The sequence below is a fragment of the Rhodnius prolixus genome, unplaced genomic scaffold (assembly GCF_049639745.1).
Source record: "Rhodnius prolixus isolate KJV_2025 unplaced genomic scaffold, Rpr scaffold_4, whole genome shotgun sequence".
In the NCBI taxonomy this organism is placed as follows: domain Eukaryota; kingdom Metazoa; phylum Arthropoda; class Insecta; order Hemiptera; family Reduviidae; genus Rhodnius; species Rhodnius prolixus.
In genome coordinates this window covers 41,444,552-41,471,575 of record NW_027411614.1, presented here as the reverse complement: position 1 = coordinate 41,471,575, position 27,024 = coordinate 41,444,552, and the positions used below count along the sequence as shown (strand labels likewise).

General features: G+C 32.3%; 1 protein-coding gene across 1 annotated transcript; it reads left to right on the top strand.

The window, feature by feature from the left end:
- Positions 1-89: 89 nt before the first annotated feature.
- LOC141455743 (transforming growth factor-beta-induced protein ig-h3-like) lies at positions 90-25,576 on the top strand. Its single transcript, XM_074131083.1, has 15 exons — positions 90-333; positions 8,277-8,410; positions 8,531-8,660; positions 13,981-14,106; positions 16,060-16,157; positions 16,892-17,037; positions 17,266-17,382; positions 18,631-18,832; positions 18,928-19,044; positions 19,825-20,046; positions 20,499-20,785; positions 21,273-21,461; positions 21,538-21,700; positions 22,338-22,516; positions 25,149-25,576. Exons 1-15 carry the CDS (start codon positions 221-223, stop codon positions 25,233-25,235), a joined length of 2,310 nt encoding a protein of 769 aa, XP_073987184.1. The 5' UTR covers positions 90-220; the 3' UTR covers positions 25,236-25,576.
- Positions 25,577-27,024: the final 1,448 nt, after the last annotated feature.

The window sequence follows — 27,024 nt, the reverse complement described above, 5'->3', positions numbered from 1 at the left end:
AATTAATAATTTTATTATAAGATAATTCAAAACTTACAATTTTTCGGCGGTCACCGGTAAAAATCATCTGGGTGATCTCTTGTAACTGTGAGTAGAATCATAACCTTATATAAAGAATGCTAGCCACGGACAGCCATATTCCAGTCTGGTGAGTGAAGGAACTGTGATCCTGTAGCTAGTTTTGAATTTTTTGTTTTGTTTTTGAATTAAGTATCCCGAAATGTCGGGTCAAAAATTGAGTTTTGTTCTGTTGGTGAGCTTTTTAGCTGCTGCAACAACAGCTCAATGGATGGATTCTCCAACAGCAGATCTCTTTTCTTCATTACACAAGAGGTGATACAATTTTTATTATTTGGAATGACCAATATTGATTATATGCAAATAATTTGATTAACTGAAAGATTTACACACTTCATGATTAATGTAATAGTAAATTAATTTTTAAGTAGGAAATGTGATACTTGAATTTTAAGTTTATTTAAGTTAGTGTTTTGTTATGCTTAAATAAACATGTAGGTAAAGATTAGACAGAAGTAGGTCTTTTAGATTTGTTAGATTGTTGTGACTAAAATATTAGTAATAACAGGTTTTAGTGCCCGGAAATTGTATAGGTAATTATTGGTGGATATGGTCATATCCGAATGATTAAATTCTTTTTCAAATAATCAGCTTCAAAAGTTATCGACTATTCTGAAACAGCCAATTTGTTCGTTTCTTCTTATTTCTTCCTAGCTTGTTATCTGAATTTTATTTAGATTGATATTTAATATTTACTTAAGCTTCATTAAAATAATTGTTATTTGAATATACGTGATGTTTGATTATTTGGTCACAAAAGTTGTGATATTCAAATCACGTATCCCCAAGGTTTATTTTTTGTTTTCTTTTAAAATAGGGATTTCTTTTATTATATTTCAAATTTAAGTAATCCTCTCTGGAAATAATAATTTTATTACTTTTTTTTCCTTGCTTTGGTTTAACTTGCTCCAAGATAAAGAGGAATAGCTTTGATCTTGTCAAAACTATTATATTGTTTGGTAATTTGACTAAAAATAAACATTTTGAGGTCCACAATAAAAAAAAAAAATGAACTTTACAGTCCATGTTTGTTTCAAGGCTTAAGTTTCAAAAGACTAGGAATGATGTTTGCTTCAATTTCAGGCGGTTCAAAATCAGGCCTTTGGCTTACCCAATCTTTTTCATTACACTTTCGACCACCAGAAGTGTGGCCTTTCGATACTACTGACAAACTTTCGGCGCCGTATAAAAAAAGATCTAAGAACAGGCTCAAACCTGCTCGGTAACCCATTAACAATTGGACCATCCCTGCTTTACTTGTGCTTCTGATACACTCCTCTCCATTCTTTACTTTTAGAAATACTTTTATTAGAAGCAGCCTCCCTTTTTGCCACTATCCTCTTCACTAGGTGGGTATTTGGTCGATTTCAATGCGATTCTGATAGTGAGGTTTTTTTATATTAGTGTAGATCATTTGCCAACATTGGGTTTGCCTTTTGCTAGCTCATGATACAGCGTCGTGGAGCATCTCGCTATCAAGTGGTGAAGTGTTTCAACTGAGGATCACAAATAATGGTAAATCATCTAGGTATTTCATTGCCTGTCGGCCTCCGGAATTGTGCTCTAAAAGTGGCTCCTTAGGAAATTATTCTTATCATTCTGCTTCTTTAAATGAAAATTATATAGTTAGTTTTTCCGTCGTTTAATAGTTCCTGTGGAAATAATTGTCTAATTATACATTACATATATAATAAGTTCAAATAACAGCCTTCTTTTTTTTTTATTATGCAGAAACCACTATAATTACATAACAATTATGCAGCCAGCAGTAGTAATATTGGTATAATTATTTCATAAAATGTTATTTCATTTATTTATTTCGTAGATAGGATAAATTGAAGAAATCAAATATTTTGAAAACTGCGAATAGACATTTTTTGTCACTCTTATTTTTAACTCTCTCTTACTTGGTAAGGAAAATACTGCCATCGTGATAAATTTTCGATTTGGACCGAAAGTATCAACTTTGAGTTTCCCAGAGTCCAAAAAAGTGAAGATTCTCAATCTCTTTCTGCGTTTGTGTGAGAAAATGAACGAAATATTCTAAAACCTAGAAACCGAATGAAGCATCTTTATAGGAGCATTTGAATGTAATGTATGGTTTCGTGTCCTAAATATTATAAGGAGGGTTATAAAATAGTGATGCGAAAAATTCCGAGTTTGGAAAATGCTACAACAGAACGTACAACTTTACTAAATGGATTATATACTTTTAGATTTTCTTAAAAGTAGCTCACTATTTTCTTTAAATTCTCTATCTCGTTGCACTAGTGTTGATCTACAACTTTTTATTTTATTTTTTCAGGACTGTTCTATTAAAGGGACTGTTAGGAGTAAACAGAATTCCTCCCTAAAAGCTAACTAAACTAAAAGTGTTAGGGCTTAAATCAAGTTCGTAAAACTTTGTTCTCACTATCTATGAGAGGTATCCTCACTTGCAATGATTTCAGTATTTCTCCGCTACTGAAAGTGAGACGTTACCTGGAAATTTACCGCTCTCAAGTCTGTTTACCCAGGGGATTGTATAGAGAAAGCACCAGATTAGTAGATTAGACTGTTGAATAGAAAAAAAAAACTTTAATCTGTTATATTAGTGGGTAAATAATTTTACTAGTTGTAGAGATTGTTTTTTGATTGCATTTATTTTTTTACTTTGTTACTACCACTGATGGTCAGCACAAGGATGTACACTTGGATGTGCCAAGGTCGCTTGCAGTTCCGGATCGCATGAAAACGATTTGTTTCGACTGATTCAAATCATATCCTCTAGATGACTTTTAAACAACCTTGCTCGGTAATAGTAAACAATTACCAAAAATTGTTTAATTTTTTAATAAAATTAACTTCGTTAATTTGTGTTTTTAAAAACCTCTTTCATTTTTAGTATAGGCCGAGTTCCCTTCAATAGGAAGGTAATTTTTATTACCCCAACAAAATTTTTCCTTGTTTCAGATAATTAATTATGGCTCCCATTGGTTTATTGAATGCATATTCAATTATTTGTCATATCGTATAATGGCGTTTCGACTATCTAGGTCGTCATCTGTACAAAACAACAGTAATAAACATAACCATACATAAAGTAGAGCATTAGCTGGTTAGTTTACTGGATTCCTACCGTTATCCAGGATCGAATTTAGTCTGTCCTGGAGATTATTCGAATGGAAAGTCTTGTGGAGCTACTTGCTCGAGAGCTTAGAAATTGATGTACTGACTCTCGCGCCGAGATTTAATTCTGATTCAGTCTAGCTGCCTGTTCGTAGATCTTCCACTTCCTTTTAGGAGCTTTTTCCAGCCCAATGTCTTCTAAAGCTCTGTATATAATGAGAAAACAGGATGGACTGCCATGCACTGAAAAAGGCTTAGGGCTACATTGATCTCAAGTGTTGACTCTGTACACTCAATATTCCAATGTAAATTTCTTTATACTTCTAAAATAAATATAAGCGCTTTGTTAATTTATAAATTAAAATTATTGAGAGAATGAAAATAAATTAAGTAAATCATTTCGAATTGGAATAGAAATCTTATTTAATATATTAAGATTGTTAATAATAGGTAATTATTGATAATTTTTTTTTTAATTTAACTTGCGTCAAAATCTAAAGGTTATTGGCGCCCGGAGCTTTATTTTTATTATTCTAGCTTTGACTGAAATGACTTTTTGGTTAATATTGCTATTTTGCGCCAAGAAACTTCTGGAAGGTTACAAAACTTAAATCCCAATTAAATTCGCTTTTAAAAGTAAAGTGAGGAGAGAGAGAGAGAATATGTTTGACTAAATAATGGAGAAAACTGAATAAGCATCACATGACAGTGACGCAGTTTCTTCATAGTGGCCTTGCGCAACAGATATACTTTATGAACCTTTAAAAATAGTACATGCTAATTTTTCTTCACATCGACTTTCTCTTCATTTCACTTTGAAACTATTTAAATATTAAATTTATAAATATCCAACCGTAACAATAGCTGCGTAAATTTTTTCTGTTAATGAGAATATTAGTCTATTAAAGTACTCGTCTGTAGGGCTAACTTAAATAGCTTGCTTCAAAAGTGTGCACTTAATTAATTTATTGTAAACTCATTTTATTTCACTTCAACTAATTGGCAATTTTTTAATATAATTTTGTAAGTGAAATAATGGTCAAAAAAAAAAAATTATTTAATCAGAACATGACGCCTCTCCGTAAAGGTGCGTTTGGGAATAGAAAACTGAAGGTTTTGAAACTGGAATTGTTTAAACATATATCCAATCAAACAACGTGTGATTTTTCTCCTTAAATATAAAAGAATTTGTGGCTTTAAAATGTTTTGTGTCAAAAGAAAAGGTGGTAGCCCGTAGATGGGTATTTTTCACACCAACCAGAAGTGAACGCCCTTCTATTCAAATCTATTTAATCTATCTATACTGGGAAAACGTTGGTAAGATGGTATTTAAAAAAAAAAAGAAATCTTACACGTTGGGTGTAGAACCAGCAAAAATTTTTGTTTTTATGCCAAAAGTTTCGACTTGTACGTATTTGCAGTCTCATCAAGAAGGCAGTTAGCCCTGTACATGTGACAACTGCAATCACCTGCAAAAAAACCACTACAGATAGGAGGTGTATATGGTGATATGGGTTGGAGTCTGTTCTTCTCTTACCAGAAGGATGTGGAAATTTAAAAAAAACAAATCTCTAGAAATGCTTGTTTTTAATATTATTTTTTGATAAGTTTTTCGTAATTCTGGGGTTAATGGATCTTTGAACTTTCTTCAGTTGAAGAAGATTCAAAGTAACAATTGAAAGGATTTTCTTCTTCTTCAAATACAAATTAGCCATAGGATTTTTGTTTACTACTGTTAGTTTTCTCAAATGTGGCTTCTAGATTTTCTAAATCTTATCATTTTTCTATGAAACTAAGGTTTAGGGAAGACTGAGGTAATCGTGGAGAGAGTGAGAGAGCTACATGAACATAAGAACATTAAGGCTAGACGTGGTTGTCTGGTAACCATCCGCTGCATGCAGTATTGAAACAAATTTAAGTAAAGGTTGTTATTGCAGGGAAGTGACCCAGTTGGGATTAGAAAGTCCGTGTCCATGCATGTTTCGGCGCAGTCTCTAGTGGTGTTGGGTGGGTTGTGGTGAGGGGTATAGTTGGAAGAGAGTAACGGTACATTATTGAAAGTTTGAAGAGTATACAATATCTCTGAGTAGCGACACAATCAGGAGATCTTGTTTGTTTGTCAGTCTGACTTTATGCCCTGCTCTCCCTCCCTTCTAAGAGTTAGTGTACCCGTGTGTTTACTATTCTTAAGAGCATGACTCATTAAAAAGCAATGATTCATTGCATTCTGCTTGGCTAACATTGAACCTGGAAAGTATATGGTGGCTCCTATTTTGCATATGAATTGTCTACATCATATACACCATGGAAAGTGAAATAATGAATATGTTTTGTTACACCAGCAAACTGACTAAATATAACGTTAAGACCTTTCTTCTACAGGATCATTTCTGCAGTAAGTGGTCGATTGCAAATAAATAGGTTCTGAAGAAAATTTCTGAACGGAACTTTTATATGCTACACCAGTCGGATTCTGCCTGAAGATATTTCACATAACAATGTACAACAGTGCCAACAGATTTTTCACACAATTGTGGTGTCAGTCATGTTGCTGAACCTGGTTAAGACTTAACTTCTACAGGACTTAGGCCTAGCCTAAGGTCCATTTGGTTCTTGCAAGTTGATTTAAGACTAGTACTGTCCGTATTTCCTGTTTAGTTTTTCCTTGTAAAGGTACTCAGATTTAGATTTAAGAATGATGAGCGGATAGGTTTCCTTGGCCTGCACCGTTAGGTATCCGTTGGAATTAAAGTATCTGATTGTTTCCTTTTAGAGCATAGCAAGGTGTTTTCTTAAGTGCAGTCTTTATTAAAAAAATCTGTGTAAATTACATCGTAAAAAAGATGTAGTAGCAAATTGCATAATTCATCTATGTATTCATCTGTCTAGTACTCCAACCAAACTGTGATCAGTTTTATCAAGAAGGTGAACTGCGCACCAACCAAAAATTTCATGAGTAATTTGCACGCCTTTTTTATCTCATAAACGAATAAGGAATCGATTATAAGGAAATTTTTTGCAGCTTAAGGATGGATGATATTGTTTCAGGGAAACTAAAGAATGTAAATGGTGAGATTACAACGTAAAATCTCTCCACCAATAAAAAAGCTCCTATTGAAGACCCTAAGGGCATTTAAGTAGGATAAAATAAGGAAATTTTTAAATGAATAATAAAAAAAGGACTTTCCCTGGCCATTGCTAATAAAAACTCATCATAAATTAAGGCTTGACGTTTCATTAACCAGTCAAAGGTTGTAAATATGCAGGGACTGACTTCAGAAGTCTGCTTTGTAAGAAACACTTGTTGGCAAAATTTCTGTTTGATTACTTTGTCCCGTTTCTAACGGAATATAGTCTAAAGAAAGAGTTTGTCATTCTTAATTCCCACAGTCAAAAGTAGTTGTCTCGTAGTAAACCTTATAAGGAGCCCCAAGTTATATTTTTCTTGGCATTTTTTAATTCTACTCATAATTATAAAAAGAAATCTAGGATGAAACTCTTTCTCTTGGTTTTCTCTTATTACAATTGTAAGTGATAACTTTTTATATGTTTTTAGTTGATTTTACCTGCACTAAATGTTATGGTTTTCAGTACTTTTGGCCCACATTACCACTATTTTTTTTTTTTTAGCACAGGACTTGTCACCTCAAACTTATTTTTCACCCACATATTCCCCCTCAAACCTTATAAAATCAATTTTTCAGACAACAACCGTTAAGCAATTTTCCTGTGACATTTTTTAAACAAAATGAAAGGCTTCATGCCAAACCATTGTGTACAAATTTAAAGAAAATTTATTTAGCTTAATGAATGGAAATTGTGCAAAACTAAATAGCTCCCAAAATTGTGGCGGATTTCAGCCTCAGGTTTAATCTTGGAAAGAACAATTGTTCCTAAAACAGAATGGTGCTAAAATTGAACTTTGTGAGTTATTCTTTTTCAGTCACGATTTTTTCCTTATGATTTACAATGCTTTTAACGAGTAAAAGATAGTAATAAAAAGAACATAAACTTTTATTCCAAGCATTTTAGTTTACCAAATGCAATGTCGCAATGCTCTTATTAGAAAATTGAAATAATTATTAGAAAAAAAAACTTTTATCCATAATGACGCTAATAATATAAATTTATAATATACTTAGAAAAGTACTAAATCGGGGACTAAACTCTTTCACTTTAAAACTAAATTACATTTCGAATTTTCTTTATCACCATCAAATAGTTCCCTCAGTAAGCCACATAAATCTATTTCTTCTTAACAGTGCTGGCACCCATACTCTCAAATTTCCTTTTGTTGGAAGTCACAATTTTTTAAATAGTTTTTAACCTGAGGCATTTTTTCTGTATTTTTAGAAGTAAGAAGCGTTACACAGATACAGATGAAGTACATTAGACTTAGGGATATTGGGAATCTTCTCTAGCCAAAAATTTAATAATCGAGAGTGTAAGTACCAAAAAGCATTGTGGTAATGCTGCAGCAGATTTAAGTCGAGTAACAAAATTTCGCAACGCCTGAAAGACAAATCAGTAATCAGTAATTTTAGTAAAGTCAGATTGCGGAAAGGGTACTTCGTCACACAGCAGATTAAGTTAATTTATTCTGGGTGTTCCACCAAAATCATTAGCCATTTGATCTCAGTTCTTAACTTCTTCCTTTACCAGTGGTGGAAAAGATGTCTCAAAGGCCATTAAAAACTTCAGGTGCACCAGAAAAAAATCAAAGAATTGGTAACGAATCATCTAAAAGAGATCTCAGATTATTTCAACACTGTTATGAAGAGTGTGGGATCAAAGTCTCGGGCGGTTTGTCTTAGCTTCCCAACGGAACTATTTTGAGAGGAATAATGTACAAAGTAATTTAAAATCGATCGAATGTAAAAATGTAGGTTTGAATAAAATGAATGGCATAAAAATTTCCAATTACTTTTTTATTTGCAGATCTCTTAAATCCAATTTTTGTAATATTTTTCATTGTATTAATATTTCTGCAATTGACTTCGTGTTAATCAATTTTTTCTCATGTTATTCTTTTTAAAATTAATTTTTGTGTACTTATAAAGCAAATAATATGTTTTAAATTTTTTACATAGCTTGTCGAAACTAGCCTCGAAAGGTGTGGAGGACATGCTAGCGGAGGAAGCGGGCGAAGTAGGTGTCAGAGATAAGTCTAGAGAAGAATTAGAGAAAGTTGATGACGACAATAAGGATGATTCAGCTTCTCAAGGTGCTTTCAAGATGCATTTTAATTTATTCTTTTCATTTTTCTTTTATTAAAAAATCATAATTTTTAAAAATGTTCACTAATTTTAAGATATTTAAAATACTATGATTGTTATTTTTGCAGAATCTGCTGAAGATGATGATGATGACAAATCTTCAGTAAATCCATTGTTGACCTCAGGTGATTTCTTCTCATTGTTCCCGAACATATTCAGCGTACTTCAGACACCTTCTCTGAAACCATGGTGGCAAGGGTAATTAGCTCGCTAATAAATTTTACTTTCAACTCCTTCTCTTGTTTTTATTTAAACATTTTGGCACAAATCTCTCAACAGTTAATTATTCTATATGGATTTGAGTCTTCACTTATTTAGATTTATAAAAATAGAAATAAATGAATACTCACGAATGATGTGGTGTAAAAAAAACTAAGTTCACTTAACTGAAATTTTTCAAATTCCAGTTGACTGATTTTATTTAATCTCAATTTATTTACTCGCGATGTGCGAGGAGTAGATAAACCTTTTTAAAATATGACACCATACTAGGCTAGGGGTCGAACCAAAATGAATTACCACTGCCAGTTAAACGAAATACTTATCAAGTAAAGTTAAATACTGTGTCCTAAACCCTTTATATTTATATTGTAATAGGGAAGGGATTAGCTATGAGGTTAGCATACTGGACTCCCACGCGGAGGTCCCGGGTTCGAATCCAGCAGCTGACCCTTAGGTTTTCTCTTCCTAGGAGCTTCTTACAGCTCACTGTCCGGTGATGGACAATGTTGTCTGTAACGAGAGAACACTGTCCGGAGGCCGGCAGTGCACTGGAAAAAGCTCCGGGCGCTAATAACCTCAGCTGTTGATGCGCCAAAAAAATAAAAAAATAAAAATTTATATTGTAATGTTTATTTGTAATGGGAGACGCCTTACAGTGAGAAAAAATGTATGGTAGAAGGCATTGGTGTCCAATTAACAAGCTGAGGTTACACGTTTGCAATTTGGTGTGGAAGGATGTGCTTTCAAAATGAAACTTTACCACTTTACCGGAACTATAATAATCATCTGTTTCCCTTTTCAATCTTTTGTGTCCAATCATATGTTGAATCAGTTCTCAAAAATAATAAACACTCATCAAATCTTATAAATTTAAACTTTTTACTTCGATCAACATCTTTAGTGAAAATTAACATCTTCATTTTAAACATCGTGTTTAATAAAATTTGGTCATTTAATATTCCCTTGTTCTTTTTGAAGAAAATATTCAGTTTTTTTTTTTTTTTACAGAACCAATATTTTGTGTAAACAAGAACACATTCAGGACTATTTCATTATTTATGTAAACAATTTAGTTATCTACTATTTTCGTGCACTAGTTATTTTAGGATTGAATTAATAAAAGACAAAAAATAGTGGCTTGTCTATTGTTCATATTTCCGGGAAAGTTGAGTCATAACGAACAAGAAAATCAAATACATACCGTCCATATCAAACACATAATAAAATGCGTAACGCTATGTACATTATTCATTATTTCCTACATTCTTTCTGTATGGTCTTTATAGAATTTCATTTCCTATTTTTGTTTATAGAATTTTTAATTTCCCTCTTCGAAAGACGTGTTTTGCAGGGCTGGCCTTGATTATAATATAATCTATTGTTTTTGTTTGTTGGATAGTCAAAGTAAATCCCCTTTTCAATGCAGTGAATAGTTTGTTTCATCACTCCGATTTAATAGGCTTTAGGGAAATATTTCAGCTGCTTCTGGGGCCTTGCCGACTGCTTTTAGATGTCGATTAATGATTGTGTACGATAATCCACCTAAAAATTTTTTATGCAAGGATAATTGCATATTTTGTATTTATTGTGGATAATTGGGTAGATTGAGCTCAGGCACTAGTAATATGGCACTTTAAATAAGAAATGTTTGGAAAACATATTTTTCCGTCTTATAGTTCGGATAAAACAATATAGCATAAATAATAATAGGTTATTTAAGGAAAATATTTAACTAACTTTAGAGGGTAGAGAGGAGAGAGAGGGATACCGACAGACTGCAATAACTCCCCCACCCCATTACATCAAGATGAGTGTATTAATAAACCGAATGGATGTTTCACAAGAGAGGATGTAGTTAGATAGATTACATACAATTACCTCCTCGCTCTCACCGTCGCAAATGTATGTAGCCATTACTAGGCTCGCAATGGCACCATATTAGTAGTTTATGGGATGGTTATTATTTTCATTATATATTGTTTCCTTGATGAAATCATTTGCACACATCTTGCAAGCGTCCGTTTGTCACCGTCGCTCTTTCTCTCGCTCCAGATTGTTCATAATGGTATGAAATGTTAATTAAATTAACTTAAATTGGAGCTGCCAATGTGTTTCTCTGAGATTCATCTTCGTTCGTTGGGAACTCCTGGGAGTCATCTTCTTGTTTTCTTTGTGAGACAATAATCGCTGATTCATGAAACTTTTTTCCCCATGAACATTGGTTTTAGAGGGGGTTCTCGATAGAAAAGGTACTTAAACTGCTTTCGGCTAAACAGTTTTAGTGCAACTTTCCTTAACTTCGTAAAGAAAATAAATGTTCCATTTAAATTCAAACTAAAACAATTTTTGATGCAAATATGAGGATCGCAGGGTAAGAATTCATCTGAAAATGTATTCTTTGTTCATGAATTTTATTATTTGGAAATGTTAATTTCTTGTAGATATTTTGATGCCTAAATAGAGAAATTTCTTTACTTCAATAATTCTTATTGAATTGTTACAAAAAAATAAAATAAACAATTTCTATATTTTAACAAAATTTTATTTGTATTTGAGGTTTTTGACTTTAGTTAAAAATAGATTAAGTATGGATAAAATAGATATATTGTCTGTTAAGAACATCTCTACTAGAAATGGGTCTCACTTCCACCAAGATTATGATGGGGAAAAACTGCAAATGAACTGGAAGATAGCACACATTATAGAGATAAAAACGTTTTTTTTTGGGAAATGATAGCTGATAAAACACGAAACTAAAAGTTCATTATTCTTCTTATTAAACCTTGAATATAGGTTTTTATTTCATGTTTGTACGTGTCCTTTTCTATCATTTATCGTATTTTTATCAAACAGTTCTCACTCAAGGCTAAAAACAAAGACGATAGTTGAAATTATTTATGTTTATTTTGTACTGTATTTTGTCAAAATTGTCAAATTTTTAACAAGAAAATTAAAAACGTCAAATTAAACTAAAAAAAATACTAATAACAATTGATCGATAATTTCTTTTTAAAAAAATATAAAAATATATACATTTGCATATATAACGTTCATTTAACAAAACTTGTGCAATAAATATTGCGCAAGCTAACCCCCACTTTACTTTAGCACTTCTAAAATCTTAAGGGAACTCACGTTTTTGTTTACTTAAATTAAAAATATGAATAACTTTCAAGACTTGCACGTATTGCTATGATTACAATATTTTTAATTTAACATTAAATCATGTTGTTCCTTATTTGTGAGGTTAGAGAGGCAAAAAGCTCTCTAATTAAATGTTTTAAGTATACACTATATAACCGAAGTGGTAGGTATTCTAGTTACAATTTTTTTGGTTATATTTATGATTGGATTAGCTGCCTTTTTATCTAACTAGTTCAGGCTGGACATTTTATTTCATCGGTTGCGTTGTAAAATTTTCGGTTTTGAAACTTGTTTTGTTAACATACTCCTTAAAATTAGGATGTAATTTTTTACGAGCAAAAAAAGTAAAAAATAGTACGAGAAAAAGTTTAAAGTTTACTTAGATTTTGTCAGTTTCACAAAACATGGTAGAAAGCAACTTTTAATGATGAGCACTCGATGTTCTGTCTTTAAGAAAGCTAAATAATATGATTATTGTGTTACAGTATATAATAAATTGCAAACTAAACACTACAACTGTCATTAGGAACGCTAGGCTTTGTTGAAAGGTTTGTTTTCAAAATTTCTAACACATAACGGATAGGGCTCACTGATTTCCTTTTGAGTTATTTTATTTTATTTTTTTCTTGTATAAATGTTAAGCGAAGTGCGTCCAAGCACATTTCCATTATTATATCTTTCCTTATGTTCATTCTCCATTCATTTTTTGTTTATTGTTTAATGGTCTAATTATATTAAAAACTTACAAACTTCTCTAAGAAACCTGAATACAGACGCATTAATAATTTGTATGACATCATTTTTTTTTTGTAATGGAAATTACCTAGTGACCTCTAAAAACTCACTTTCTTTTTTCAGTAGTAATTACCATCATCATAACAATTGGACGTACAAATTCTATTTAAAACTGCATAATTATTGTTACATTAATGTTGCCTGTAAAACTTAATAGCGCAGAATGCTTTAAATTATATCATTGTTTTTCGATGCTACTAAGCGCTACCAAGATTTTGCTGTAATCCGTCAAACAGGCAATAAAAATGTTTTGGAAGCTATTCTTGATTTTTAAAAAAAATTGCTAATAATTTCGTCTCTTGATGGATTATTCAGAATGTGAGGATGTTAGGTTTTGGATATTTGTTCTGAACAGGTTGACGGTGAAAGAGCTTTAAGGTAATTTGTTCGACTGGTTTAGGCAGTGCTTAAAGTTAGGAGGCACAAATCCGAGATTGTACTTTGATGCTAGACTCGACTTATCGTTTTGCTATTCGGGTAGCTAGTTGCCTGGATCTCTTAGATAGTTTGTTGAAACTTCAGATAGCTAGGGCTTAGACTCCCTATAAGACCATGAATAATGATTACAAGTATGGCTTATTTTGAAAAAGGCTGTCCAGATTTTTTTTTTTTTTTTTCAAATCAATTTGAATCATTTTTCCAGAAAAACAAAGTACATTTGGAATTCTTAAAAATCTAATGATATTTAGCCCCTCAAGCATTTGAGTTGTGGAAGTTCCTGAATATTTTTAATCTCTCGCTTTTCTTGTTGCTTAATTGAAAATCATTTTAATAAAGTTTTGTAAATTTCTGGAGGAACTGTTGCAACGTTAGCAAATTGCTACTCAACGCAGTTGTCCAAATATTTATCGTTAGTATTCTTCCAGTATTCTTCATTCTTTAAATTTTTGGTAATGCTACGTATAAGTTACCTTAAAAAAAAAAAAATAGGAAATTCAAGAATTGGTGAGTCCTATTCATGTTGAAGATTTTATTCGAAAAGTTTCTACGTACGCCTAGTACAAAATTGAGTAAATTTTCATAAGTTAGTTAGAAAACACGATGCATCAAAATAAATACCTATTTACTGATTTATTTAATCTTATAAGAGAAATTATTTGGACGTGACAATTTGTTTTGTTTCCCTTTCGATTCCGTAAGTTTAGTTTTTTAAGATATTTCGAAATAGTGATGGCGATTTGCATACAACAAAGAAAAGAAGGGTTTTTTTTCTTGAGATTTTGATAAAAAAAATCAGTCAAAAGGAAGTGAGAGAATTTTTTTTACTTTTATTAGTTTTTAAAATAATCATTGTAAGGAATGTCTAAGAAATTAATAAATTTAAATATTATGTACAATGAATAGTATTTGTTTACAGAGATAATGTTTGCAAAGAAACTGACGAGAAAGAAGAAAAAGGTGAAGAATCACATCCATTCCTTATTGGCAAAGCACATTTCACCAGCTGTAAATATATGCCCAACAAATATGAATGTATTACCGAGTAAGTGGTGTATTTTGTTAGAAGTTATAGTTGTTATTTATTGAAATATAACTTTCGATCTGGTAAACTGATTGAAGGGCATGGGCTGATAGTCTAATGAGGCTCAGTTCACTCCCTAAAATTCCAGAGAAATTATTTAAAGAACCTTTCAAGGGTTCTGCATCAGTGTCAATCTACCGTTCTGCCTGTAATAACAGCAAAATGAATTCCCCTCGTAATCTTGAATGTATATTCTCTTCCTTAATACTGCCACTAATATTAGCACAGACCTCTGTATAAGATAAGTAAGATACTTCTAGAAAGTTTCCCAGTCCCTAAATGTTGTTTGGTTAACACTTGATTGCTTCTAATCAAGGAAATTCCATGCCCCCTTGCCTTTTTCTTCCCTTTCTCCACCAAATTTTTGTTTTTCGATCAAATAATGCTTCGTCACCGTTACCGCTGAATAGAGGAATTGTTATTCAGCTCTTTCGCCAATTGATTGGTATTGTGAATATTTTTTGGAGTTCTGGCCCAGATGGAGTTCAATAGGAAATCATCTCCCCGGAATTGAGATAAAAATAATAATCTCAATCAAATCTCTCAAGTATGTATAGTAGTCAGTAGTCCCTGATATCTCTTAAAACATTAGCAAAAAAGTCTCGATGACAGCGATGTTTTGTTGAAATAAAATTTCACTTCATTTAAGTAAACTATTGTGAAATGTTTAACATAAACATTTATTACTCTTTATTTTATTCCATTAATAGAAATTTAATATTAGGAAAAAAATAGTTTTCTTATTCTCTTCATATTATTTATTAGCACACTTAATTTATCACTTAAGAAAAATCATACCATACGTCATTGTTTTTACAACATCCTAAGCTACTCTGTGTGATAACAATTTCACTTTAAAAGATTTGACCCAGACAAGGACATTGTTTAAGTTTCTCTTGTACGTGCCACTTTAATTAATTCTCCAACAATATAACAGAGTTCAACTAGTTCATAGCATAATTACGAAATTGGAAATATTAAATAGTTTTGAAAGCAAAGAATAATGTAATATTTTAATGATATTTTTAGAAAGGAATACCTACTAATTAATTGAGCTGAGCATAACTTTTAAAAAAATTATTATAGAAATTTGGCATATTATGATGGTACTGATGAAATTTATCTAGAAGCGAATTTCACAATAGTTATTTCTAATACATTTTTTTAAACTTAAACTGTATGGAATGTTTTTAACCTTTTCTTGCATCAATACTTTAAAAATTTTATCGATTATTGAAAAAAAAACTATGGGTTGTAACAAAAGTCCTAGCATTTTTGGCTATTTTACTATTAGTGAGTATTGAAGAAGAAGACTTTTCAATTTATTCTCTAAAGCATAATCCATTAATAGTTCAGGTAGAATAGGGGCCTATGGGTGACCTAGGTCACTCGTTTCGAAATAAAATATACAGGAGTTGGTTCAAAGTCCCTAGGATGCCTCGAATTTGCATTACTCATATCTTCATAAGCCACTTATCTTCTTCCTTAAAATCATAAAACACTTTGCAGAACGAATAGGCATTACATTCCTTTCAACTTTACAAACTTCTCTTGTAATAGCGATAGCCCTTTTAAAAATAATGCTTCTTCAATAATACCCAAATTACAAATTTAATTTAGTAATGTCACTTTTGAAAAAAAATCTCCATCTTTTATCGTTAAAACTCGAAATGTGAGTGTCAAGTAATCTTTATTAAGTGAACAAAGTACACTATCAACGATATGTACGCATTCAAAATATGCATTTCGTGCAGCTTTTGACATGAAACTTTATACATCTGTCTTACGAGACAGTTTTAATAAGTAATATAATAGTTCATTCAACTAAATGAAGGAAAACGCAAAAACTTTTGCTACACCTAGTTACAGTTTTGTTTAAATTGTTTGTTTAAACAAGGGATTTATGTTGTATAGAATAAGTGAAAGAGGAAAGCCAACAAGAAAAACCATCGTGACGTACAGATGTTGTCACGGTTACAAAGTGAAACCTGGTACCCAGAGTTGTCAAGCAGGTAAGATTTGAAGTTATCATGAATTTATCTATTTGATATATAAATCAATTATATTTATAATATATGTAGTTTATATAACAGCCTTAGGAGGAAATTTTTAACACCTCAACAAAAAATCACGTCTTGAAAACTAAGGGCATCCGAAACTGAAGGAAAAACTGGGAGCTTTAGTAATAATTTTCGAATTATAACTTAACATTTAACATTTTTACGTTCGTTTATTGGGCTTCATTTCTTGTTATTAACCGTAATAAGGTCATATTAACTTTCTTGTGTTCCGCTTGAAGGTTCTCGTGATTGTCTGTTCGCTTAGAAGGTTCTACATAGTTCTCCGCTGCCGGTTCATTTTTTTTTTCGGGATTGGCCGAAATTCTATTTACTCCATCTCTAAATTCTGAGTTCTTTTTGAAGAGAGTACCCAAGAAGTCCCCGAAATGTTCAGAAACAATAAAAATAAAATTCCTTAAAAAACTAGACATTGCCTAATTGTCTACTATCTGAATCATAAATAAGTTTCCTTGGTTTTTGCAACTGATGATCATATTGCACGATTTTCAACATTAAACATCCAGCTCGGTTAATGTGCGTAATGATTAAGGTGATAGAATTGATAATACCAAAATGTTCTAATAATAATTTCTCAATTTTGAAACTTTGATGTTGATATATGAATAATTCTTATTATCTTGGCTTTTTGTTCAAGTACTAAAAAAATTATTACTATTTGCTTTTAGCGGAAACCAAACCTATAGAAGAATTGGCTAAAGACTTAGGCGCTGAAAAATTTCTAGATATGGTGAAGCAGGAGGAAATGATAGATGCCATTAAAGGAGCAAAAACAGTTTTCCTACCCAAAGATCAAGCAATGGAGGAATTTTTGGTAATAATAATAATGAATATTGTACTATGGTGTTTTAAGAGGCTATTATAATAGGATTTTTTCTTTTTCTAATTTCTAATTAATGACCTATTAATATTGCGTGAGTATTTTACTTAGATCTCTTATTCCTGCGCTTCACTGGCATTCCTATTTTTGTTTAACTGATATTATTACATTATTTTAACTAAATCATACTTATATATTTTAAGAAAGCATGTCATATTACAGAATAAAGAGGCTGTGGCTACCAATGAGATCGAAAGAAGTGCTTTAGATAAGAAGGCTATTATTCTCAACCATATTGTTCCAGAAATTAAGGAAACTTCCGATATGCAAAATAATATGGTACTTATTTATCTTTATTTATCCATTTATATTTTTGTCCATTTAAGATCTCATACAATATATATGTATCTAATGTTTGCAAGTCTCAATATCAAATAAACCTAAATCATTCATTATAGAATGTTTTTCTGGTTTCATCTAACATATGATAAAATTTGATAGTAAACTAATGTTGATTAGATTCGCTCATTAGTGAGTTTTTTGAGTACATATCTCATATTTCAATGAATTGTAAAAACATCTTGATCTGGAGTAAAAAATCAAAAATTTGTAGGTTATTTTAAATTGTTTTAGTAAGTTTGGGCTATTCTACGGTTTTTAAGTTTTAGTATGTTTGGGCTATACTCAAAATATTGAATTCCTGCTAGTTATATTTCTTCTTCTTCAGCCAGCTTTACAACTCTTTAATGAGTCTCGTGCTGTCTTGTCCATAAATCACAAACTTGCAGCTCTCTAATTACGAACACTAAGGACGTTCCTTGCAGTACTTACTCCTTTCAGCCATTGTAGCAAGTCTACCAACTTCCCTTGTTTTAGCCAGCTAAGGTATCATTGGTTTTTACGAGTGTCATTCTTGTCCATTGATCACATCCCTGCCCATCTAAGTCTCCCAAACTTTATGAACCGAAAACATGTTCAGTTCTTTGTGTAAGGGGGCTAGCTTTGATTTGCTGCCTTCTCTAGTTAATTGCAGAACGCTATACTCCTAAATGCGGCGGAGGATTTTTCTTTCGAAAATCAGTTGTTTATTTTCATCTGCTCAGTTGGAGCTGCACATTTCCAAACCATAAAGAAAAGCGCTCTGATACCGTACGTAGGGCGTTTTTTTTTTTTTTATCCCTGACCCGGTTTTGGATCTTCATCGGTCATCAGAGGTCGATTAATCGGTTTATTGTAGAAAATTCGACTTCAACTATGTTTCCGTCTCACACTATACCTTATTATCTATCACTGCGGAATTACATTTTCGAGAAAACCGAGAAAATCTGTTTGAACTTTAGAATCTTGAAGAAGAAGGTAGCCAGTCTTAATTAAAAATGAAAAATGAATAGCATAAATTACTAAAATTGTAATTGTATTAACATGATTGACCGCAAATCATGTAGTTTTTAATCTTGGGCTCTCAGTTAAATAATTTCATATTATAAAAATCTAATGTCTAATTGAATGTTCTTTCTTTTCGAATAAAATTTCATATAAATTCTTGAAAAGCTTAATTAGAGTACTTAATAACGTTATTGCTTCAAGGTATTGAAAGCTGAGGATGGATTCGGACTAAGGCTAAGCGCTTATCCTGGAGGTATGGTTGCAGTGAACTGTGTACCAATAAATGAAACTGACAAAGAAACTGAAAACGGTGTGGTGCACACTGTGGAGGGTGTACTCACTCCTGTCAAACATGATCTGGCCGAAATCCTAAGCCAAGAAAAGTTCTCTAAATTTAGGGAATGTATGTAGATTTATCATTTATGTCCTGGTTAATTTTTTAAAGTTACTATTTTTATAAAAAAAAAAAAGGCTAATATTATTAAATTTTATTATTAGTATTACAAGAACACAATCTTTGGGACACTTTAACTGGCGACTCTGCATTCACTGTGTTTGCTGTAAATAATGAAGGCGTTGATAAACTAGATCCTAGTTCTTCAATGTGTCTTGCAAGTAAGATTTTTATTTTTATTTTTTTGTAATTAATACAGGAAGGCTGGTAACTTTTGTTGACAATTTCGTAGATTAAAGGTGTGTAAATGTAAGGCAGTTTGTGATTAGATTTACTATAGCGCCTTGTGGAAACCCCAAATGTTTTCAGGTTGATTTGAATTTGAATTCTGTTTCGTCGCTTTAATTAGGCTTTGCGCCTATCTATAATTTTAAAGGAATGGTATGTTTCTTGGTACTGTTAAGTGGTCTTGACTCTCAGTAAATAGTTTAGTTTTCTGTTTGATCACGAATTAGTTGAATATTAGTTGAAATTTTATTGGAACAGTCGACTAGCTGTTAAAAATCAGTTGCAGCAACCTAAAACGGTTGCACTCTCATGGAATTATGGTGAAAACAGGGCGCTAGCTAAATATCTACTAAAAATTACTGAATATATGTATATGTATCACACGAATAGTATTTAATTGGTTAATTTCTCAAAACACAAATAATTCGCGTAGGACTATTTAATTAAATAGGCAAAAAGTAACAAATCTTCTTTATAAATAGAAAGAAAACCTTTTTTTATAAGTGATTAATATTATATTTACGCTTAAGTATACAATTTCTTTCAAGGTAGTTAATAACCTCGCATTAGTAAGTGCTGATTAATGGTAATGTACCTTAATGTACCTTAGCTGTATGCCTAAAAATTTCTCAAATTTATGTTGCTACCTAAAAATGCAGGATATCAAATTACACGTTCGTTGTTAAAAAAAAAAAATGTCTTTATTTCCATAGCCATTCTACGCCATCACATTGTACCAGTTACTGTATGCTCAAAGGTTGCCCCAGAATCTGGTAAGAAAATTTCCATGGCCGATCTTGGCTCATCTTGGTTGCATATGGCTAATAAAGATGACCAACTGGTGCTGGACGACAAGGCAGTAGTGATCACCAGAGATATTGTTGCCAAAAATGGTGTAGTTCATGAAGTAGATCAGTTTGTTGTTCCAACTTCAGGTATTTCTAACTTTAAGTTTCACTTACATATTCAGTAAATGTCTGTAGTTTGATGCTCTTGTAGTATAGAATATTGTATCCCTTCCCAAATAAGTCCGTCCAGTACCATTTTATGCTCTTACACACTTCTTTGCTGATTCTTCATGAAGCAATCCAAAAAATCTCATGTGTACATTTACAAGACTGTCTCTTACTGCAGGTCTAAAGATTCGAATTTATTAATTTTTTTTTCAACTCAGAATTTTAGCATTAATAGACATAGAATTATTCTCATTATTAGGTCTTAAGATTGTTCTGTCACTAAACTGACCTCTTAAGTAACCCATAATGTAAAATTTTATTGTATAATTCAAACAATATCTTCAAACATTTCTTGAATGACCACATTTCTAATTCAGTAAAGCACATTACTTTGAGTAAAACTAAGTTTAATATTATTTTTGTTCTTTCAGGTCAACCAGCTTCCGAACTGATGCGTCGTACTAAGCACACCCGTTTTCTAGACCTTTTGGAAAAAGCCGGTTTGAAATCTGAAGTAGATAAGCGTAAAGATATTACTATATTCATTCCAGTAGAAGATTCTTTAGACGAGTTGGAGTCAATGGAACCAGAAAAGCTAAAAGAGACACTCCTAAATCATATTATTCCCCATAAATTGATTTCTTATGATTTACGTAACAATTCTCCATTTGAAACCGCTCTTAATGATGCTAAATTGTCAGTATCTAACAATAGAAATGTATGTATATTTTTAAATAAGTCTTTTTTTTCATAAATCTGTACCTCGGAGAGAAAAGGCAGCATGTCACACAAAGTAAATTTTACAGGGGAGCCAAATGAAGATATTTTTCCAAATTCATTTTTTGTTCCACTTTTCCGGTTATACTCTTTCCTGTACTTCTCACCGCAATTATTATAGTTGGTATGGCCACTTTAACTCCCATATTTTAAAATATTTTACTTTCAACTCCATTGTGAAAAAATTTATGTCCATGTATTGCCTTTTACCCTTAAGTAATGAAGTATCATAGCGCTTTTTAAAAATACATAAATCGCTTAATAGTAAACATAGGACATAGTGCTTTACACCTGTAGAAAGAGCAACAAAAAATGTGTAAAATGATGCCAAAATCTGAAAATCGAAAAAATGGACATGGTGCCTTTTCCCTCCGTGGTACAGAAATATTTCATTTACTTAGAACTTATCATTATTTAATATATTACAGTTCCTATCTAGTTTGATTGGCTCACAGGCACAATTAACAGTGCAGTGCATACCATTAACGAGAGTTGATGGTCGTGTATGCAATGGATATGCTCATGAAATAGAGCGACCAATTCAGATGGCCACAGATTCCATTTTAGATCTGGTGCAGAATGATGAAAGCCTCGCTATTTTCAGGGAAATTCTTCAGGTAACAGATAAAGAAAGTATATAGTTAAGAATAAAGTAAACAAATTATACTTACAAATTAATCTATAATTATACAGGGAACAAAACTGGAAGAACAATTAAAGGCTGAACCACCAAAACATATTACATTGTTGGCTCCTACTGATGTTGCCTTTAAAGATATTTCTGAAGAAAAATTAGAGAAACTGAAGACTGATAAAGAGTTTGCTGACTCAGTTCTCAGGGATCATGTTATCAACGGTAACCTTATCAACAGTCGTTATTATTTTCCTCCTGTCTGTCTGTTCACTCCTTTAGGACAGTGTTTCTCAACTTCTTCCGAGAACCAACAAAATTACAGAAAGTTTTATTATTGTTCAGAATTCCGCCAATAGGAATTATTTCTAGTTTCTATTAAAATTGTTTAAAAATATACAAATTTTATTTTATAGCTTAGAAAGTAAAAAAAGTAGTTTCTTGGTTGCTGTGGGTAGTTAGTATTATTTGTGTATATAATTTTATTTGACAATTATAAGTTCAGATTCAGCATCCATTCTGGAAATAGTTTATTTTTATTTTATTTTATTTTTTAAATTTTTTTATTTGTATTCTTGTATTATTTTATTTTACTGGGTAAACTAGTTTGTATAAAGATTTTAATATTGAAGTAATGATTCCCACGCGGAGGACCCGTGGGTGGTTCGAATCCAGCTACCGTCCCTTAGGAGCTTCTTACAGCTCACTGTCCGGTGTGGAACAGTTTGTAATGAGAGAACACGTCCTGAGGCCGGCAGTGCATGAAAAAAGCTCCGGGCGCCAATAACCTCAGATATTAATATCATGAAAAAAATAAAATAAGTAATTATCATTTTAATTAACATTTTGTTTGGTGATACAGATACCCTCTGCTGTTCTGGTGTGGGAGCTAGTTCTTGGCCCTTTTTCTCTACAGTAACGACAAGCAGCGGTAGGGAGTTGGAAACTGATAGAAGTAGAGGAAGAACTATGTTTGGCAGATTCACTGTAACCTCGTGTGACAAGATTGCCAAAGATGGTGTTATACACAAAATTGATGGAGTAAGTGCACGCATAATTTATAGAAATGAATTTTAATTATATTCAATTGATCATTTTCAATTTCTCTTAATTCTCGCAAGTGTAAAAAGCGTGCAGATTTTTTTTTATTTTTTGATTCTAGGTTTTCTTAGTGTACTTTAAGATATGGTTTTCTTGTTCCTCTGAGCAAGGAAAAAGAAAGTGCTTTTGTTTAAATTGGAGTGTAGATGTATAGATGTTAGTCCGTTAGAACTGAATGAAACCTGCTCTGTAGGCTAGAAATGCCTTGGCTTAGATGCTGTCTCCCTCAGTCCTGTGACAGTAGGAGGGTATTCATTCTTTGGACTGTTTTTGTTCATCTTTGTGATTTCACTACATCAACTCAAAAACGGGAAATCGCAAAATGTTGAAAATTTGGCATGTCGGCCACAAGGAGCCGTGACAATAATGGGTTTTGAGATTTGAATTATGATAAGAGATAAAAGGCGGAAATTGTAAACGACTGCTTTTAATGTCTGAAAAAAAGTTTTTACTTTCAACTGAAAAATCGGCAACTTATTGGCAGCATTGCAAAAACATATTTTGGAATCGGCCAGCGTCTAATTGGTCTGCTCAATTCAGTGCTACTAATGCAATCAATTTGGCTTAAAAATAATATATAATAATGATAGAAATTAGATATTAACTGACCTTAGTGTTCCGAGAAACATAATCGGAATGATTATGCTACTCTATTGCTATAGAATGCTGTGAAGATAAAATAGTTGTTTGTTTTTTATCACAAAATTTCTAAAATTAAACTAAATTTCATAACTAAATATTGCAACACTTTATATGAATTGCCTTTTACAGTATAGTTAGGATTCAGCGCAAAGAGCATAAAAATTTATAATGGGATCTAAAACTTGTATTTCTGGAATTTGTAACATTCCTTGCACTCAGATAAACTTACAAAAATCCAGACATGCAACGTCATATTAAGGAAATTTAATAAGAGATAAGCAGTTTTTGTTATTATCTTTATTCAGAACAGGTTTACAGAAATTAGTGACTGGCTAGCCCATTCAATATCACATCATTCACTCTAAGTTGGATGAGAAGGAGGCAGCTGGCAATAAAAAACAAATTTAAACTTTATTTTGTTATCCCATTCCATTAATGAATTTTTAATAACGGTTAGTTCTCAGTGAAATAAAGAACAGGTTATTGCAATCATATATGGGTATTAAAGTAAGTAAAAAAAAAAAGGTAAAGTAATCGCCTATTTTTTCAGGCGGGGCTTAACGTCCAACTACCAATTTGTCATGGACGGAGGCGACTAGCAAACATACTTTACTGTAAATTTCTTTTATTAACCATTAAATAAAATCCAAGGCCTAAGACCGGGAATCGAACCCAGGTCAGCTGTAAACGCTAGTGGTAGTGCAGGTGCAGGGGTTTATAGCTCCGCTTTCAGTTTGGCGGAACCAGTAGGAAGAGTGGCCTCTAATTTCGATGGGGAGGTCAGAGCGGTCCTTTTAGCCCTAAAATGCATTGCAAATATGGCGATTAAGAATGTAGTGCTTTTTATCGATTCGCAGGCCGCGATAATGGCACTGACTACTTGGGCTGCGACCGACTCCCACGACATAATTCAATGTCGTAAAATAATTAACGACCTCGAGGAAAATGTGAGGGTAATTTTACAATGGATCCCCAGCCATTGCGGCCTCAGCGGGAATGAGGAAGCCAAGCAGTCAGCAAATATGATACAGCCTGAAGAGTCCATTCCTTTTGAGACCACAAGGGGAATTTGCCGGATAAAAGCCAAAAAGAGAACAGCGGAGCTGCACACCACACTATCAGAGGGCAAACGATGGGCTATCTTGAGGGACAATGTGCTGCCAAAGAACCTGCCTCGGAGCGTAGCGGTGGCCTGTTTTCGTTTGCTCTCTGGACACGATTACCTGCAGGCACACTTATTTAAGATCGGGGTAGTTGACAACCCGAACTGTGTGCTTTGCGGGAACGGGCACATGACAGGAGACCATCTTTTTGAGTGCGAAGCTCTGTCCCATTTGACTGCGACTACTGACGAGCTCTCTTCAAGAGCGAAAATATATTGGGCTGCGAGACATCTAATGGCCGAGCGCCAATGATGAACGGCATTAGAAAAAAAAAAAAAAAAAAAAAAAAAAAAAACCGAAGTGTAAATATATTTTAAAATATTTAATAAATAAATTTATAAACATTTCAGAATTATTTTTTAATAATTAGCTAGTTAATGGTTAAATGAGAAATAGTAAAGTACGTTTGCTATTCGCCTCCGTCCACGACACCTAGTAAATGGTAGTTGGACGTAAAGCCCCGCCTGAAAAAATAGGCGATTACTTTACTTACTTTACTAATTAGCTAGTTAATTGATGGTTATAAAGTAATTTTACTATTTATTTCTTCAACGGTCACAATTTGGGGCACATTTTCCACATTAATAGCAAATTGTACTTTTACACTTTGCGTTAATGTTTCATGGAAAAATTTTGTAAATGGAAGTCAAATTCCAAGGTACCTAACATAATAACTATAATCCTAATGCAAATAACTTAAGTATTTATAATTTTCCCGCTTAGTTCATCCAGATCCAGATATATAATTACCATTTTTTTCTGCACAGGTGCTGCTTCCTCCGGAAAAGCATGTACAACGTGAGATTATTTTCAAGAGACCAAATTCTGAAATAATCTTAGCGGGTTTCAAGTAGAAGACTACTTAGAATAAATAATAATATGTAAAATACGGATATATACAGTTCGCTTAGTATAACAGAACTTTCTAAAATACCAAATTTATGTATTTAACGGTAAGTTATCAGCACAAATCTTCATGTAAAGCAATAAGCTCTATTTTCTGCATTTTTTTTTTTTTAATCATAAAATTTTTAAAGTATTAGAAGTTTTAATAATGTTAAGGTATTAGAGTAATTTTTATGATGTATAATTACAAAGAGGTTTATTTTATTTAAATTAAATTAAAAAGGTGATAATTTTAATAAAAATGTGGTTTGAATTGTGATCTTTAAAAATAAATGATGTTATTTGTTTACATTTTGGTACTTAAATTTTTACCTATTCTCCAATTCTTTCTCAAAAACGTAATGTCTTAAGTAATAGTACTACAGTTGAAAACAAGAGTTTTAATTCGTTTCCTAAGTAAAATATTAATTAGTTTAAAAAACTTTTGACAACTCTATGGGAATCCTAGTTAACAAAATTTCAGAAACTAGCAAAAACTTGTTAAATCGGGCCAAGACTTCCTTGCCATCCGGAATATTTACAAAAGGTTACGGATAAACTTGATGAATGATGTTTTACCTTATCTTGATTTAAATTGTTTAATCTTCTAAGGCAGAGATCGCAAGTGAACTTAAAAGTTTGTAAACTATTTCAGATAAAGGCAAAATGATGGGTTCTTATTTATTACATTCATTAGAATAACCCCATTCCTCATACTTCTTAAACACGTAGGAGACTAATTTACTAGTTGAGTCGCCTGAATGGCAGAAAATTACGCATTGTATATCAACTCTAGGAGCACAGTTTTCCTGATCTTGTTGAGAATCGCTCCTGGGATTAGCACTAAATACTCCTACATCCCTGGAACGACCCGAGAACTGCAATTCCAATAGAATACCAATGTGCAGTGTATAAGAAGGAAAAAGCATTCAAAATAAGAATTTCTCTTTACTTTGAGGACGAAAATTTAATTTTACATCTCTTACATTCTATTTCCTGGCCAAAAGTGGTTCGTACAAATATAGATGGCAGGTAATGGATGTATATAAGAAGAAAGAAGCAATGAAAATAAGAAATTCCTTATTTTGAGGACGAAAAGTGAATTTTCCATCTACAACATTCTATTTCCTGGCCAAAGTGGGTTCTTATAAGTATGGTTGGCCTTTTTTGGAAGTAAATAAGACAAAAAAAGCATTCGAAATAAGAATTTCTCTTTACTTTGAGGACAAAAAGTGAATTTTTCATCTCCTAAATTCTATTTCTAGGCCAAAGGTGGTTCGTACAAGTATGGTTGGCCTGTTTTGGAAGTATATGAGACGGAAAAAGCATTCGAAATAAGAATTTCTCTTTACTTTGAGGACAAAAAGTGAATTTTTCATCTCCTAAATTCTATTTCTAGGCCAAAGGTGGTTCGTACAAGTATGGTTGGCCTGTTTTGGAAGTATATGAGACGGAAAAAGCATTCAAAATTAGAATTTCTCTTTACTTTGAGGACGAAAAGTGAATTTTCCATGTCCTAGATTCTTCTTTTAGCCATTAGCCGGCGCGCAGTTAGCGTTGGAGGACCCTTCTTTAGATCTAGCAGCACTTCCTAACTTAGGTTGAGGCGATTCGCTTCCTCTTCTACATTTTGTATATTTACTACAATTTAGTACTTCTGCCTCACATTCTTGTACAGCTGTAATTAAAGTAGTTGTTTCTCTTAGTACATTTTAAATATTTTATTTATTTTTTGGCCTAGCTTTCAACTTAGGTACT